This window comes from Lonchura striata, chromosome 1A (genome assembly GCF_050655825.1).
Source record: "Lonchura striata isolate lonStrDom1 chromosome 1A, ASM5065582v1, whole genome shotgun sequence".
In the NCBI taxonomy this organism is placed as follows: domain Eukaryota; kingdom Metazoa; phylum Chordata; class Aves; order Passeriformes; family Estrildidae; genus Lonchura; species Lonchura striata.
In genome coordinates this window covers 52,216,728-52,232,734 of record NC_140741.1, presented here as the reverse complement: position 1 = coordinate 52,232,734, position 16,007 = coordinate 52,216,728, and the positions used below count along the sequence as shown (strand labels likewise).

The 16,007-nt window shown below is 34.9% G+C and overlaps 1 protein-coding gene across 1 annotated transcript in view; it reads right to left on the bottom strand.

Annotated features, from left to right (window-relative positions):
* Window positions 1–16,007, bottom strand: part of PTPRQ (protein tyrosine phosphatase receptor type Q) — a 128,904-nt gene that overhangs the window by 12,972 nt on the left and 99,925 nt on the right. Inside the window, exons 51-56 of the mRNA XM_085569150.1 lie at window positions 14,955–15,054; window positions 13,996–14,124; window positions 12,721–12,765; window positions 6,522–6,548; window positions 5,777–5,858; window positions 1,250–1,340 (exon numbers count right to left, since the gene is read on the bottom strand). Coding sequence (XP_085425276.1) covers window positions 1,250–1,340; window positions 5,777–5,858; window positions 6,522–6,548; window positions 12,721–12,765; window positions 13,996–14,124; window positions 14,955–15,054 — 474 coding nt within the window. The remainder of the gene's footprint in view (window positions 1–1,249; window positions 1,341–5,776; window positions 5,859–6,521; window positions 6,549–12,720; window positions 12,766–13,995; window positions 14,125–14,954; window positions 15,055–16,007) is intronic.

Genomic DNA, 16,007 nt, shown 5'->3' with positions numbered 1-16,007 from the left:
CTTCAATGTTCCAGACATGTTGTAGAAAATACTTTTTTATTTAAGTGGTGAATGAGCTAAAACTTCCAATTTTATGTATACATGGGAGGATTCTGTACCTAAAAGGAGCCTGTGTACTTCAAGCTATGCTGTCCTAGCACACACATCTTCTGTGTGAATCAAAGGGCAGGGTCAGGGATCTGATATTTTTTTTAAATATACTTGCTGCCCAGGTCACTGAGACAGATTCTGGCACTTACATACATATATATACACACACACACACACACACACACACATATATATATATATATATTTTTTTTTTTAACATAAGGTTAAGTCATTATTAAAAAAAAAAAAAGTTAGGGTTTCTGATTTGTTCCCACAGTACACATACAGAAATTACAAATTCCAATAAACATAACATGTGTGTAACACCAGAATTTTGATGTTTGGTCTTCAACTCTAGAAAAGAACAATAGAACACAAAGTTAAATATTTATGAAACGTATCTGTTTATGTCTTACTGTCTGTGATGAAGATAAATTTTTAGTGACTGTGACTTAGAATATGTCTTGAACAAGGTAGTAGATAGCAGGAACAGCTGCTCTGAAAAGTTAATAGCACAGAATGTAGCATTATTAACCAAGGAATGCTATGCACTCCATCTCACATCACAGCTAATGCCTAAAATAATAATGACATTTCTTGTCTTATTAACTGAAAAATGAAGCAGTGTTGAGTATAGAGAGACAGACTCCTGTCTCCTGTGATAATATCTAGCCTGGGCTTCTAAGTTATCATACAGTCACTCTGATCTTCTGTGGAACCTTTGTAGCACATGTACACATATCCACAAGAAAGCATATCCAGACTCCTGAGGTAGCTGAATGCACAAACATGTGGATTTTATATGTTTAAAAAATTACTTCTTACTAAAGGGGGGAAAAAAACAACGAGGAAGAATTTTAAAGAGTTTGCTACATGGCTTGAATTACAAAGACAAGAAACTGTTGAGGCTACAGTTTCTTGCACCTGCATATTAAGCTTGTGAGAGCAAGTTAAAAGCTACTTGCAAATAAAACTGTCTTTAAAAAAACCCCACAAAGTAAAGATGGATTACTTGACAGAAAATGATTTCATAATGTGGACATGATTGTACTGCTATTTCAAAGACAGATCAAACAAAAATACACTTGCATTCTGAATATCTGTTACACTATTGAAAGTAAAGAGCAAAATGAAAGAGTTGGCCAGTAAATACACATACATGGCTTTATGTTTGGGAAACGATTCTTAGACCTGTTCCAAGGCAGATCAGCATCTGTTGAAGCAAGGTCTTCAAGAAACTTGGGAAGCTCCTGCAAAGGGATAAATGTTTGTTGGAAAACTTTTCCATTTGAATTTAAAATATGACACAATCATCCAGTAAGAGGAAAAATTCTACAGTTTTGAAACAGTGCATTTCTAAGAACAGCTGGAAGCACTACAGAGCTGCCCACCTCACTGTCAACACGCGTTAAATCAACAATGTTAGATGCAGCACTGCAGACAATGCTGTCAACTTGAACAATTAAGCTTACATGAACTTTCACCTTTAAAAGCCTGGATAAAGTGAGTCTATCACCTTTTGTAATTTTCTGATTTTTTTCATGAAGTCACATGCTTGGTTACCATGCCCTACTGAGTCAGATTTAGTCTTGAATAATGCCTTTTCCTGACTCCTCTAGCTTGGAGAGTTTGTGGTACAGCATGAGAACTGATGAGAATTTAATTAAGTTGAGACAACTGGCAATTAGTTATTGTTCATGAAACTGTTTGTGAAAGGGGTGGGAAGAGTTATTTTGGGTTGTACTGCAGCTTCATAACTGGCCATTTGTTCTGTTACTGGAGGCCAGAGATGGATAAATCATTCATCCTGAGGAACTTATTTGATGGGGATGTTTGTGTGCATAAACAGGTATAATTTACAAAGTTGATTAAAAGAGTTAACTTCAGAACTTGTTAATGGAGAAAATGTGTTAAAGTGATGACCTTGGTGTTAAGATGCAGAAAATCCAGAATTCTAAATACATTGTTAACTTCAATAGAATTTTGTTTTGTTTGACAAATGTTATACGCAAGTCAGTTTTTTATACATATCTATTTAAGATATAAATTGAGGCCTGTTTTTTGCTTTGAATGATTGCAATACAAAATTTTGCTGAAATCCATTCAAAATTGTCCTTTAATATTAGTGGTTACTGTATGCATGGGCTACTTCCAAAAGCTGGGAAATCTTGCTATAAGGCTCAATTATTAAGTATGCCCTTTCGCTGAGATATTTGAGACAGTCTGTATTTTATGAATAAAATTTAATGGGAATCTCGTAGCAAATAAATAAATAAATAAATTAGAGGCAATGAAAAACGGAAAACCAGGATGTTTTATTTCAGTCCATCTCTTTAATTGTTAATTCAAATATTTTGGTCAGCCTGGTGTGTAAAACACAGTTAAAGGTGGAGATGTTGAAATTCCTTTATTCAGAAAGCTGAAACTCTCACAAAATTTCTGTCATTGAATATTTTCATGAAGGAAAGGCATACGCGAAATTCCCATTCTGAATTTTGCAAGTGTTTTGGGCCTTGTCATGGAAGCTTTAACTTTCCTCATTTGCCTCACTCCTCTGAGTTTTAGCTTGCCAGTTAACTACTGTAGAAGTAGCACCATTATACAGCACTTTGTAGGAGAGAGGAGATAGAGAAGCAGATCTTGTTATTTTCATAATGATGCTTCCCTAATTGAACAAGTGCTCAAAAGCCTCATACCAATTCTCTGCATTAGTAGGGATTTCAGTCTTGTCTATTATTTTTGTATTTGGGGAAAGAATATTTGCGTTCCCAGACTCAGTAACAACTTGTCACAGAAATCATGTTTCTTTGCAAAGTCATAAAACTTTGAAATAAAAAGTTTGCCTTTTGTTTATTGTAGTACATTTGTGACACTGGTGACCCTTTGAAGGATTTCATTTTTTTACTCATGAGCAGAACTTATCATAAATTAAGTATTATGCAAGTATTTCTGTTTCAGTAATTTACCAGTTACTAGAAAAGCATAAATTCCCAAATATATTGAGAGATGCAGGAATCAGCTGGAAAGCTGGAAGTTTGAATAGCAGTGAGGTGGTGCCTGTCATCAGTTACTTTGGCTCCCTATGGTTTCTTTAAACCTGTCTTTTCTGACAAGAAATGGATCCAGAACCATTCTGAGGTCCAGATTTCCTTCTCATCATATTTAAACACAGGTCTGGTTCACATATGACCAAGATTGACCCCGGAAGATGCCCTGGCACTGCAGTTTGGTCAGTCAAGCAAATTAGACAAAACCTGGAACGTCCATAGATTACAAGAGTAAGTGAAATGGAAAGACTCACCTTTATGCTTAAAAACTACAAACAATATTTGCTGTCTACAAACTGCCTCCTGCAAATTATCCGTAGACTACTTTACCTACCAAAGCATATCTTGGAATTGTCCAGGAAGACTGCTGGGTGAAACAATCCAAATCCAACACAGGGAATATACTAGCAGTTTATTAGTGTAAATTATCATGGTCTCATATTCCATTCCCAGTAAACTTGAATTTACTCGTCCAGAGACAGACTGAGAACCCAAGCAAGCTCAGCACTGTGCTTTTCATAGAACCATAGAAAAATTTGAGTTGGAAGGGACATTAACATAATAGTCCAACCCCATATTGCCATGGGCAAGGACATCTTCCACCAGACCTGGCTGCTCAAAGCCCCATCCAATCTGGCCTTGGACACTTCTTGGGATAGGGTATTCACAGCTTCTGTGAGAAATTTGTTCCAGTTTCACCACTTACTTGTGTGCTTCAGATATGGGTTTACATCATGTTCAAGGGTTTGTATCTTAAGCTAATCTTTCCTATACACATTGCAGGACCCTCAAGTCATTTGTGTAAAAGTAGAACAATGCATGTGGATAAAACCAATGCAGATCACGAGGTCTGCTTGTTTATTGCATGCATTGCCTGCTCCTGAGCATTGTCATTACCGATGTCATTTCAAGTGCACTGCCAATCCTATTGTTTATGTATTAAAACCTGTGCTACAAATATCATAGATACACTCAGATTGAGGGACTGAACCTATCTTGAAATTCTGCCTGCCCTTGAACAAGTCATCTGGGAAGATATCACTACACTCTGAAACATGAAAGTTGAAGCTCAGAGAGAAAAAAGACTGAAAACCTAAATGACATATAAAACTGTCTATTATAGGTTGACTATATAAATTATTTGAAGGAGACCTCAGCTTCTTGCATTTCTCTAGATCTTAAGCAGATTGCAAAGATTTTGGTTTGAGAAAACACTATTGTTTAAGATTTAAGATGTTACAATGTTGTAAGGCATAGCTAAAGTGGGTCACACCTAAAGAAAGTAACATTAGAGAGTAGTAGTTTCTAGTAATGAATGTTAATATGTGAAAGTGTTATTGATATTAAAACTTTTCATCTGTTCAGTCATGCATAATGTAACTATAATCATTTTTTGCTCAAGTGAAATAACACTTCTATTTTATTGCTCTGAAAATTTTATGGTGCTTTTTATTATTAAATCCAGACCAATTTTACCTAATGAGCATAACAAAAAACCTGTAGGAAATACCATTAATATTTATACACTTTTATTAATCTTTCCTTGGAAACTAAATATTATAATCTAGCGGAAGAAAGCCAATTGTTAAGTCTCCATTTTTGTTAATCCAACTGGTAAATGATTCATGGTAAATCTATAAATCCAAAATAATAAAGTCACTGGACACTGACAAATTATTTTTGGGCAAACAACTGTATGTGTTAAGAAAGATAATGATGATAAAGATTCTGAAATAACAAGAAGTTATTGTTGAGAAAAAATAGATAACCTTAAAATATTACTTAATGAAAATAGTGAAAACTTTCAGATTTAAATTTGAAACTATACATATATTGTATTATCTGTAATGTATATTTTGAGAATGAGGCCCCTTTCAGAAAGAAGGACAGGCTTGCTATTTTCATGTGCTCACATAAGGAAATGGAGGCTATTCATATGGAAGTTATTCTAAAGGGCATAAGAAATATGCCTGATTACTTGTAGAGGAACAAAAACCAAAGTACCATTACAAACCTTTGATTTTCTGGACCAAAATATATGAAAGAAAAACATTCCTGAGTTTCATGGCAGTAAGACAGAGGCTTGAAAATTTTACAGAATGAACATTAACGCTGCTTTTGGAGTCATCACCACTCAGAAAAACAAACATATTTATAGCAGTTAAATATACATTATATGTATATTTATATGTATATGTACATGTACATGTATATGTATATGTGTATGTGTATGTATATGTATGCATATTATATGTGTATGTATATGTATATGTATATGTATATGTATATGTATATGTATATGTGTATATGCTAGAAAACTCTAAATATCTTGTTCTTAGGTAACTTACATATGCGACACTAGATACGTTAAAACATAAATATGGTGGTCTTGAAATGTTGGAGACTAAAGAAGATCATCTTTGGCTGACACTAAGGTGAATAATTCTGACTAGGTTGTAGTATAGGCTGCAGAATCCAAATCAGTGTACTGTTACTTTCTAAACAATCAACCTGGTAATTGGGTATTGATTATCAAGGCCAGAGTTCTTCATGGCCTTGCTTGCTTAAAATGGACATGAAATGTGACACACGAAAAGACTGAAGGTCTTGCGATGTTGTGACAACTGCTAGCAACATACCGAAAATTCTTCCTGAAACTTTAGGTTGTTGTTTGTGCAAAGCTCTTCAACATGTTGCAGAAAGGATTTCTTGCTTATTGGCCTGAAAGTAAGGACAGAAGAATTAGAAGCCCATAGGGAATATATTTGTCATTCTTGTTATATAACTGTAGTTTATTAATAAACAATATTTTCCAGTTCAATGGAAAATTATACTTATAGGCAGAAAATTATAAATTGCTTACAGCATGCTTATTTGATTTCTTTTCAATCACTTAAAAATAAACATTTTATCCCTTTGTTGCTCCCTCTCACACAATTTTTAATGTTGCTAATGTTAACAATACTGTAGGCTATCATTGTTTTTATAGGCAACAGCATTTCAAGGCGTGGTTTTGACATTAAAGTAAATATGAAAACTTATTATTGTATTTTAAGGTACATAATACTTCTTTGTCAGACAGAAAACATTTTACACATTGCAAGGTTTTAGACATATAAAATATTGCAGTGACCTCATTCTCATAATGACATGGTTTTTAAATCCTGAGGAGTTTAAATAACCCTGTATTACTTCCCAAGCTAAAACACAGGCATGCAGGCTTCACCCCAGAGAGAGAGAAAGCATTTCTCCAGTTACCATGCAATTAGTCATGCTTTTATGATTTATACGCAGCTTGGAGGTTTTTTCTAACAAACATTGAGGAGAGAACCACACATTGAGACTCAGTGATGAACACAACATAAAAATATTTAGTAAACTTACTTGATGGATTTTCTATAACTAAGTAACCTGAAATAGAGATCTTTGTTAAACGAAGCAAGCTGAAAGTTAACCAATATTGTGCATTTTAATAGGTTAATAGTAACTTAAATACCATGTACCTAAAGATTGATTTCCCTTATGGATTCAAACTCAGATACCTTTGGTGATGGCCTTTATTAGTTTCTATCTCAGGTATCAGCAGGTATGAATTACATAGTTACAGTTTCTATCATTTTCTTTAGATCACTTTACAGTGCTCTGGGCTCATATGGCCCTGGGAAACCCATACTTGTTGCACACCACTACATACACCTTGACAGGTTTAATTTTGCATTCTTTACCCAATATCATTCTTCTAAGGGCCATTTCAGAGCATCAGGATAGGATCAATCTGACTGAATACAGACACCTATTTCTCAGTCACTCTAGATTTCTTTTACAATCAATGAGGAGAAAGAGGTGTATTTCATCTCATTTGAAGCAGATATCTGAGTCACAAATAAATCATGATACTGGTGTGCCTCCACAAAAAACACAACTATGGTTATTTTCTTAAGATTTAAAAAATTAGTGTCCTGGTTTTATCTTCATTTTTCACATGTTCATGGCTGTCTCTGTATATGCCAATTTTAAAAACTGTGATACCTATTAAATCTTTAATTTTATCTCACAGCAGGTTTCGTGAAGGCAAAACATGGACATCTATACTCAGAGGACTTGAAACTTTGTCACACTTGCCTCTGAATGGATTTAGAAACCAAATTTTGAGCACTCAGATTCAGAAAGCTTGTCTAAAGGACCAAGTAAAAAAGTTTGTAATATTTCAGTTTAAAAGATAACCTGCTCCTTCAAAAAACTCCAAGTACCCCTTTTTTGTGTCTGTTCCTCCAAATATACATTCTTACAGAAAATATTATGAAAAGTATTCTATAATACAAATTTGTACAGTATCGCTGTCATAATTTTAGTAGGAAAGGAAAAAATTGCTTTAAAAATAGTTTATGAAATTCTTCTTAATTATTTAAATTTTAATTGAGATAATAAAATGAGATTAATAAAATTGTTGAATAATTTATTATTAAGTATCAGATAAGTTCATTTCAAAGCTATGAAGGATGTTTTTGTGGTACATACATTTTTAGAGCAGCTATCCTGAAACAAAGCAAACTGGCTATGAAAGCCTCACTAGATCAGCCTCACTGGAATTAAAAGTATTCACAAAAATAAAGGTGCTTACTAAAAAGGACAACTGAAGGACAGCTTTAGAGTTAAAAAGAAGGCAATAAGACAAGAAAGCATGCCATTCTATTAATTCAGAATACTTAGACATGTAGTTTGTGCTCATTGTATCACATAAGTTGTTTGCATTATGTGACAGATCAAACTACCTTCTCATAATATTGGCAACTGTATAGAACTAAAGTTTCATAATAAGAAGACCCCAAACTTTTAATAGCTGTACCAAAGTACTACACACAAATATATATTTGTCTTTGACTAGAACAGAAACTTTTTTGTAAGCTTTCTTTTCAGGTCAAAATTTTAAGCAGACTTTGATGGGAAGTTACATTTTTTTTTGCTTTGAATTCACTTATCTTCACCACAGAACAACAGAAAAAAGCCATGTCCCAATTGATATTCCAGTAATTTTTCAAATACTCTCAAATTTTTAGCAATGAAGGGCTTACTGCATGTAATTTGCAATAAGAAAATGTAGTTTGGTCATTAGGAAATAAAAATTACTTCTGTGGTGTACGTAAGCAATCCAGGTAGGTCATTTAGTATTTCAGTGCTGAAGGTACATAGATCCAACCATGTGTAAGTTTTTTTTTAAGAACAAGGCATCTATGGGTTGAAACTTCAACCTATCTGTAGGAATTTAAGTGATTTTTAGAACTACTGAACTGTCACACGTTCGTTAGTAGCAAATGCACATAGGAGTAGTTTGGTAGCTCAGAAAATAAGATGATTTACTTTAAAGTGCTTGTAGGAAAGTTAATGTCTAACTTGTCTGACTGTGGCAAAAGTGTTGACTTTGTTGTGTAAGGATCTTCAGAAGGGATACATTTTGTGTTCTCACTTCCAAAGTCCAAAGACTTCCAGCAATTCTCAGTTTCAGCATCCTTAGGCTTAAAAAAAATAGTATATTTTCTACATTTCTTGTCTTGGACTACATAGTAATAATCTTACAGTATTTTGTCAATGAACTAAAACTCATGTAAACGTAATCTTGTTCTCCACATTTCCCACTGTTTTTCATAAAACTTAAAAATATAAATATCATTAGATCTTGATGAGCACAATTTAGAATCAAGTCATGAAGTCGAAAATTTCCCTACTTCAGCTGGACCATTTCAGATTCCCACTTGCCTGACTTTGATATGAGGAAAGAAAACATTCTCTAAGATAAAGAATGCTTTTTAGCTTTAAATCTGATATTCTTTTAAACAGTGTATTGTTTCATGTGTAGATTTTTTTTTGAAGACTATCAAAAGTCTGAATCCCACTCAGATTACATACGATAGAGCTAGAAAGAAGCTATTTATTTGTGTTGGCAGTGATAACTGAAGACATATTGTCACACAGACTCAGCTTTCTCTCTGGGTCAATCATCTGAAATCCACAGGGAATTAAAACTTCATCCAACCAGAAAACTACAGAAATTACTATGTAGGCAAAAGGCTTAACTCATAAGCACCACTGACACTTCCTAGGACCAACAGAGGAACTAATTTTTAACAAGTTAATTGGGAGCAATATTGAACTTAACCCTTCCTACATATTAAAGGCCTAAGAAAAGAGAACACATGGTCATTTCTTCCGTTGTACCAAGACAAAAACCTTCCTCTCCTGGAACACAAATTTCAGGAAGCCTATTGTTGATAGCTGATTACTAAAGGGAACTCTGTTGAAGAAAAAGATAAGGCAGAAGCCATACCTAGCTCTACTCAAAGGAAGACAGGTCTGTCTACACAAAGAAAGTATCAGGCTGGTCTATAGAAATAAATGTGTGCGCAAAATTGTTACCTTAAATGTAGACACTCACTGAATGCATAGTATATAGGAAAGATAAGATCAGACAATAATTTTCTATACATTTCCATAAGGAGTTCTAACTACCTGGCACTTCCAGGGGCTACAGTGTCTGTAATGCAGAAATATTTCTTCTGACCCTGCTTTCTTGACAAGTTGTCTCACAAAGAGTGAAACAAAAGCCTCAAAGAATCAACCACAAGGTTCAACTTCTCAAGGAAAGATTTAAAAAAACCAGGCATCTAAATGGCTTCATTCTTGCTGTGGAAACCACTGCAAAAGTAGGGTGCTGGACAAGTTGTCTCCTAGGTAAGCACCTGGAACAGGGAAGAGTTACGTGTATCTCACCAAACCTGGTGCACACTGAAAATTTAAGGATAGAATCTATTTACAGATTAGTAGTGCCTCTTTGAAGACTGACTTGGCAAACCTTGTGGAACTGTCGTAAGTAAGGCAAATAATGAGTACATCCAGTATATGTATATTCAGCAAGCTTAATTAAACAGTGTTTAATCCAGTTTAGATTGATGGACTACATATGTTTTGAACAATGTTGTTTTTTTGCTGTTGTATCACACCATCTCCACTATCATGGAATGCAATGTATGTCCCAGACATTCAAAATTAGCATTTGGGATTCATAAAGATCTCATTTTCCACTAAATGCAGTAGGACTTAATTCCCTGCATGCCCTCTGAAGCGACATCCAAATGTTTAACAAAGACTTGTTGAGAGTGAGTGTATATGTACTAGCTAGTATCAGTCATTTTAGCCACTGAAGTTTATAAATATTTTTTTTTATTATTTTAATTAAGTTGAATGACTACTACTGGGATTTTCCTTTAATTTCCTGGTGCAAAAAAAATGTTACCCCAAAAAAGTTTCAAAATTATCGAAATGGAATGCTTGGCATTTTTAAATTTCTCTTTTCCTATTAAAAATGACTTTTGCAGTGCAAAATACTTCACATTAAAAAAGTTATAAAAATGTGTGAAATATAATGTTTTTATTAACCTATACGGAATGTTTTCTGAGCTTCAAGCTGTTGAATTTTTGATCTAAGAATGATGAAAAGTATTTCCAGCCATATTCATACAGAACCGAAAATTTTTTTCTAATTTATTGTTTTTCTCATGAGATACCAGCTGCAAAAATTTTCTGAGAATATGAGCCAAGATCATAAGCTGCGATCCACCAAGTATGAGAGAATGTCTGAAGAGACAATGGATGAAAGACAGGCAAGAAGGAGCTCATGGAGCAGGCTGGAGTATTTTGATTCTGTGGATGAACTCTGTCAGCTGCAAGTGTGTGCCTTTATTGATTTATCATAGCTGAATAATATAATGTCAGAGTAGTGACAAAAAAAGCTGTTTTCCAAAATACCCCCTTCAAATGAGCACTGAATGGGACGATTAGTAGGTGGAGGGAACAAATATATATTATTCTATTTTCAGCTAGCATTTTCACACAAACTCCCCATTGCCCTTTCAGGATGAAGCTGGACCAGATTTCAGTAGATTTACTGCTGCCAGGAAAATCCAAACATGGCAGTCTGCTAAAGGAATCTGCCCATCTCTGCCCTCCTCATACACTTGCAAGATGCCACAAACTGCAGCACAGCTGGGATAGCTCCTAAAGGCAGCCAATGTAGATAGTGCAGATGCAGTGATGCCCATTCCAAATGCATGGGAAATTTGTGAAGGTTAGATTGCATTAAATACTCTAATTAAACATGCTAATATGTCACTGCTTTAGCCACAAATCATGAGAATTATAGGGTCAACACAAGAACTGGAACTGTGATTGACTTAGCATAGCTGTTCCCTAGTGACAACAGGTACAAGAGTTCTTTCATGCAACACTGGAAATCTAAACACAGGAAACAATAACATCTTAGTCATTAGGTTTTGCAGTAAGCTGCCTTGGTACATGCTGCCACGCTTCTGCCAACTCCCTGATATAACTCGTCATTACCAGGAAGGATTAACTAGATTAAAGACAGCACTACAGACACATAAAATGTCCCTTTTGGCCATTTACTTTACCAGAACAGAGTATTATACACAGTGAAAGATTATTTGAGGCTTAAAAAAAAAGAAAAGCTGAAATGATCTAAAAAGTTCTGAACAAATACAGCATATCCTGCCCCTCATTACTATATGTATGTTATCTAGGAGAGTTCCTTGGGGCACATTTTCTGTCTTCCAGATGAAAAGATGTCATGAATCCTGTCCTGAGGAGCTCTCAATTAGTGTCTGGACTTCATCAGTTTGTCCTAATGTCCAATGAAGGACCTGGGCAAAGAGCCTGCTGTAGCTTCAGTGCCACTATGGTTTTAAAAATAATAATCAAAAATTCCAATAAATACATCCTGTGCCTTTACAATGACAGAAGTAGAAAGTTTTTGCTTTTGGCCATTAAAGGACAGTTGGAAGATGGGAAGAGGAAAATAGAGATGGAAGGACATAACAAATTGCAAACCAAAAAGTGAGACTGACTCATTAAAATAAGGGTGATGCAACTATAACTGCTGAAGCACTGTTCAGTAGAGGTCATGCTGTGCATAAATCACATAATGAAATGTACATAAGTATGAAATATTATATTTTTAAATTACTCTTTAGAGTTTGAGACTGTAAAAATTTAAAATACACATAATTTAGACAGAAAAGTGGTAGAATGGTATCTGCAGACCAACAAATGATTGGATTGCGTGGATATGTTGCTGATTGTTGGGACATAGTGCGAAACAGCTGCAATGTGAGTACAAAAGATAGTTGAAGAAAAAAACTAATTTCTCTTAAGTATATATATCCTAACTGCCAAAGGAAAGAAACAGCATGTTTCTTATGTCACATTTATACTACCTTTGTTTCAAGGATAGGTTGTTTATATCAGGGCTATATTGCCATTTTGTGTTATAATTTCCATTTAAAAATTACCGTGGTTTGTTTGAAAATAGTTGTGAAAGCCCTATAATTCAACATTAGAACTAACATCATACATGATTTCATGGTGAAAAATACCATTGTTTGCCTTTTGAATATCTGCAAAGATTGATGTTTCATTTTGATTAGCAATATCATTCAATATAGCACAACAACACACAGGTTAAGAAAACAGAATGGAAAACACACCATGTTGCTTTAATAATACAAAAACTTACTGGATGACAAAAATCTCCTTGCGTCTAAAGAAAAATGAAGAGTATCTGGAAGTAAAATCCATTAACACTTTAGTACATAAACAACATTAGTACTATTCTAATTCAGCTAACAATGTGGAAACAGAGTAATTTTGAAAATCTATCAAGATCATTTATCTGAGGCACAGTTACTGCAGTGCATTGGCAATGGTTCTGCCTTCAGAGGATGCTTTACTCTGTTCTTAGCAGGTACTAAATTCTGCTATCTGAACAAGTGCCCCAAACAGGCACTTACGTCAATGAGTTCCAGATGATTCCCAGTATGTTTTCTCATCTGTTACAAGCAGCCATTCTTGTGTGCTCTATTTTGAACAGGTTTGTACATGCAATCAACTACTCTGTACCACACACAGGCATACACAAAAACCCCAGGTCAACAGCTACAACCTTTCATCTTCCAGCTATTCCTAGTCTGCAACAGTAGGATATTTGGCTACTAAGGCAAGACTATTTTAGGCTTCTCATCTTTAAGGAGACTGCCTACCACAGCGTTTCATCTGTGAGACAGCAGGGAAAATACAGACAGGTGAGGAATGTTCACCAAATATTTCTAACACAGTTGGATGTCACATATTCTTGATAATCACCATTATATTTATTTGTTGAGTAATACCAACATTTCTGGCAGTCAAAAAGCAGTTCTTCTGATAAATATAAGTGACAAGATTTCTTGTCAGATACAAATGTGAATTGCTGCATGCACCCTAAATGAGTAGATGTTAGGATAGCCAGTGTGCTGAGCTCCACAGAAACCCAAATGTTACGCCAATCCCTTTTGTAAAAAAGACAAATGCTTTCAAAATGTCAATTAAACAATGACAGATTTCTTCTTGAGCTGTTTGATTTCTTCTTGAATTAGTTGGCAGGGACTTCTAGGAGTCTGACTTTTTCAGAAAGCTTTTGTTTGCTTTCTTTTTTTGCAGCTTAAACAAAAAATTGGGCCATTAAAAACACCCAGAAATTCTGCATGTTTAAAATGTGCAACCCTTCTTTGGCTAACAATTAAACAGTGGTTTGCACTTAGATTTCTATCTTCTTGTAAAAAGAGCTTAAGATTAAGTGATTTTCTAAAAGCTAGTGAGAAGTGTCTTGAGGATGGAGGTCATTCTTTGAAAAAGGATCTCAGTGACCTGTGTAAATAAGAACAGCCCAAACACTTCCAAACAAGAAAAGGTCAGAAAGGGGTCATGGCTACAGACCCTTTGGACTACTGTTTTGCCTACGGAATATGCGTACCGTGTAAATCTCTCATCCTTCAGCTCCAGGTCTGCCACTGTGATCAGCTGATCCAGTTTGAATTTTGTGTCAATAATTTCAGCATCTCGTGGGGAGTATGTGCCTCCTTCTTTTTGCTTTTGCCGAATTCTAAATGGAAAATAATAGTGAAAAATACACATGCAAAATATTTAAGAACACATATGTCAATACTTTGATTTGACAGGCTGAGACTGAAAAATGGTTGCCAAGAATCCTTCCTTGGCTTTTATTTAGTCAAATTGTAATTTAGTAATTGTAATTTAATCAAATTTATGTTGTCTAAAATTCAGATGAAGGAATCTACATGCTGTCTTCTTTTAGTTTTCCTACATAAATTCTTTGGTAATGCCTGAATAATGCAGCTGAGTAAGAACAGAACTGATGAATGAGAAAACTAGCATCATGTGTGCAGTACACAGCCTGCTTCTTTACATGGATATTTTGTTCGCTATTTGAATTAAAACTCAGTTTTTTGTTCCCCATGTGAGAACTCAATGTATTTAACTGATAAATTTATTAGGAAGACAGAAAATATAATTGAGAGTATTTACTTCATACCCAGCTGTAGATAGTATTAGCCATCATGATTACTACAACCAGCTGACACTCTGATCTGTCAATAGAGAAGTGGCTCTGAAAGGTTAGGAAAGGCTACCACTCCGATTTTCCCTATGGAAAAGTTGGATTTTCTTCATCTGTGGAGGTTACCCTCACTAGACAAAATTCTTTGTGATTCTCTCCCTAAAGTTCTACATAAAAAAAACCAAACCAAAAACAAACAAACAAACAAAACAACCAAAAAACCCAAACAAAACCCAACCAAAACTCAAGATATTTTGAAATTACAGATTAGTTCCACTTATAGGACTGTTTCAACTCTTCTTTAAACCATTTTTGAGTGTTTTTAAGCCAGCTATGGCAAGGATATATAAACTCACCTTGCAAAAGCATAAACTGCAGCCACCAAAAGAACTACTGAAAGTATACACAAAGTAACAGCAAGGACAACTTCTACAGATCTTCCTGTCAGTCCTTCACCTGTAACAGAAAGTGGAAAGGTAATATATCATAGATTCTTTGGAATTTTTAAATCTCTGACAATTCAGGGAATAATGAAAGACAGACCCTTTTAGTATCTGTATAACTGCACCCATTTTATGTTTGTTGAAGAGCTGCTTCAGAAAGAAAAGCATAACAAAACCAGAAATAGTTTATGTAATGGTTCCTAAGAATTGCTGATCTATCCAACACATTATTTTAATACAGCTGTATGTGCAGGTGTTGCCTGGTGTTTTTCAGTTCTACCTGCTAAACAGATTAAGGTCAGTCTATACAGCAGTAACATCAGTCTGGCCTGAGTTCAGCTCCTGCTTCAGCCTCTGTGCAGGACTGCTCCAGCTCCTTAAGTGGAAAAGGGAGAGCACAACTCTAAAGCAATGAGACTTGCAGCTGCCACTCACAGACATGAAGTATAACACACTATTTTCAGAAGCATTTTAAGGGTGCTGAAGGAACTGAACTAATGATGAGATCTGAACTTTCTGCATTAATCTGCCTCACTGACCATTAATTCATGCTCCTGGTTTATGTGAGAATTCGTGATATTGCTAGGAATAACCTCCAGTAGGTCAAAAGTAATCATAATGGCCTCTATGATAAAAAAGTAAAGGCGTTGGTATTCTAATCAGTCCTTCCAGGTGAGAATGAAAGCTCATTCAGAAATTGATAAACTATTTAGATTAGTGGTTTCTAAGCCTCTTTTTGAACTTCTATAATGCTAAATTTCTGGGACTCATTTAATTTCATACCCTTCCTGTAATCCTGTACCTAAAACAAAACTCACCCTCTTTTTCTCTTAGGCAACAGTGAAAATAAGAAAAGCAAGGGAATTCTACTGCTGGTATTGTTTCATTTTGTTGACATTTACCTCCACTTGCTCGCAATGTAGGAAATCTTAGCTCCTGTTTAGTCTCAAGGAGAAAATATGCTGC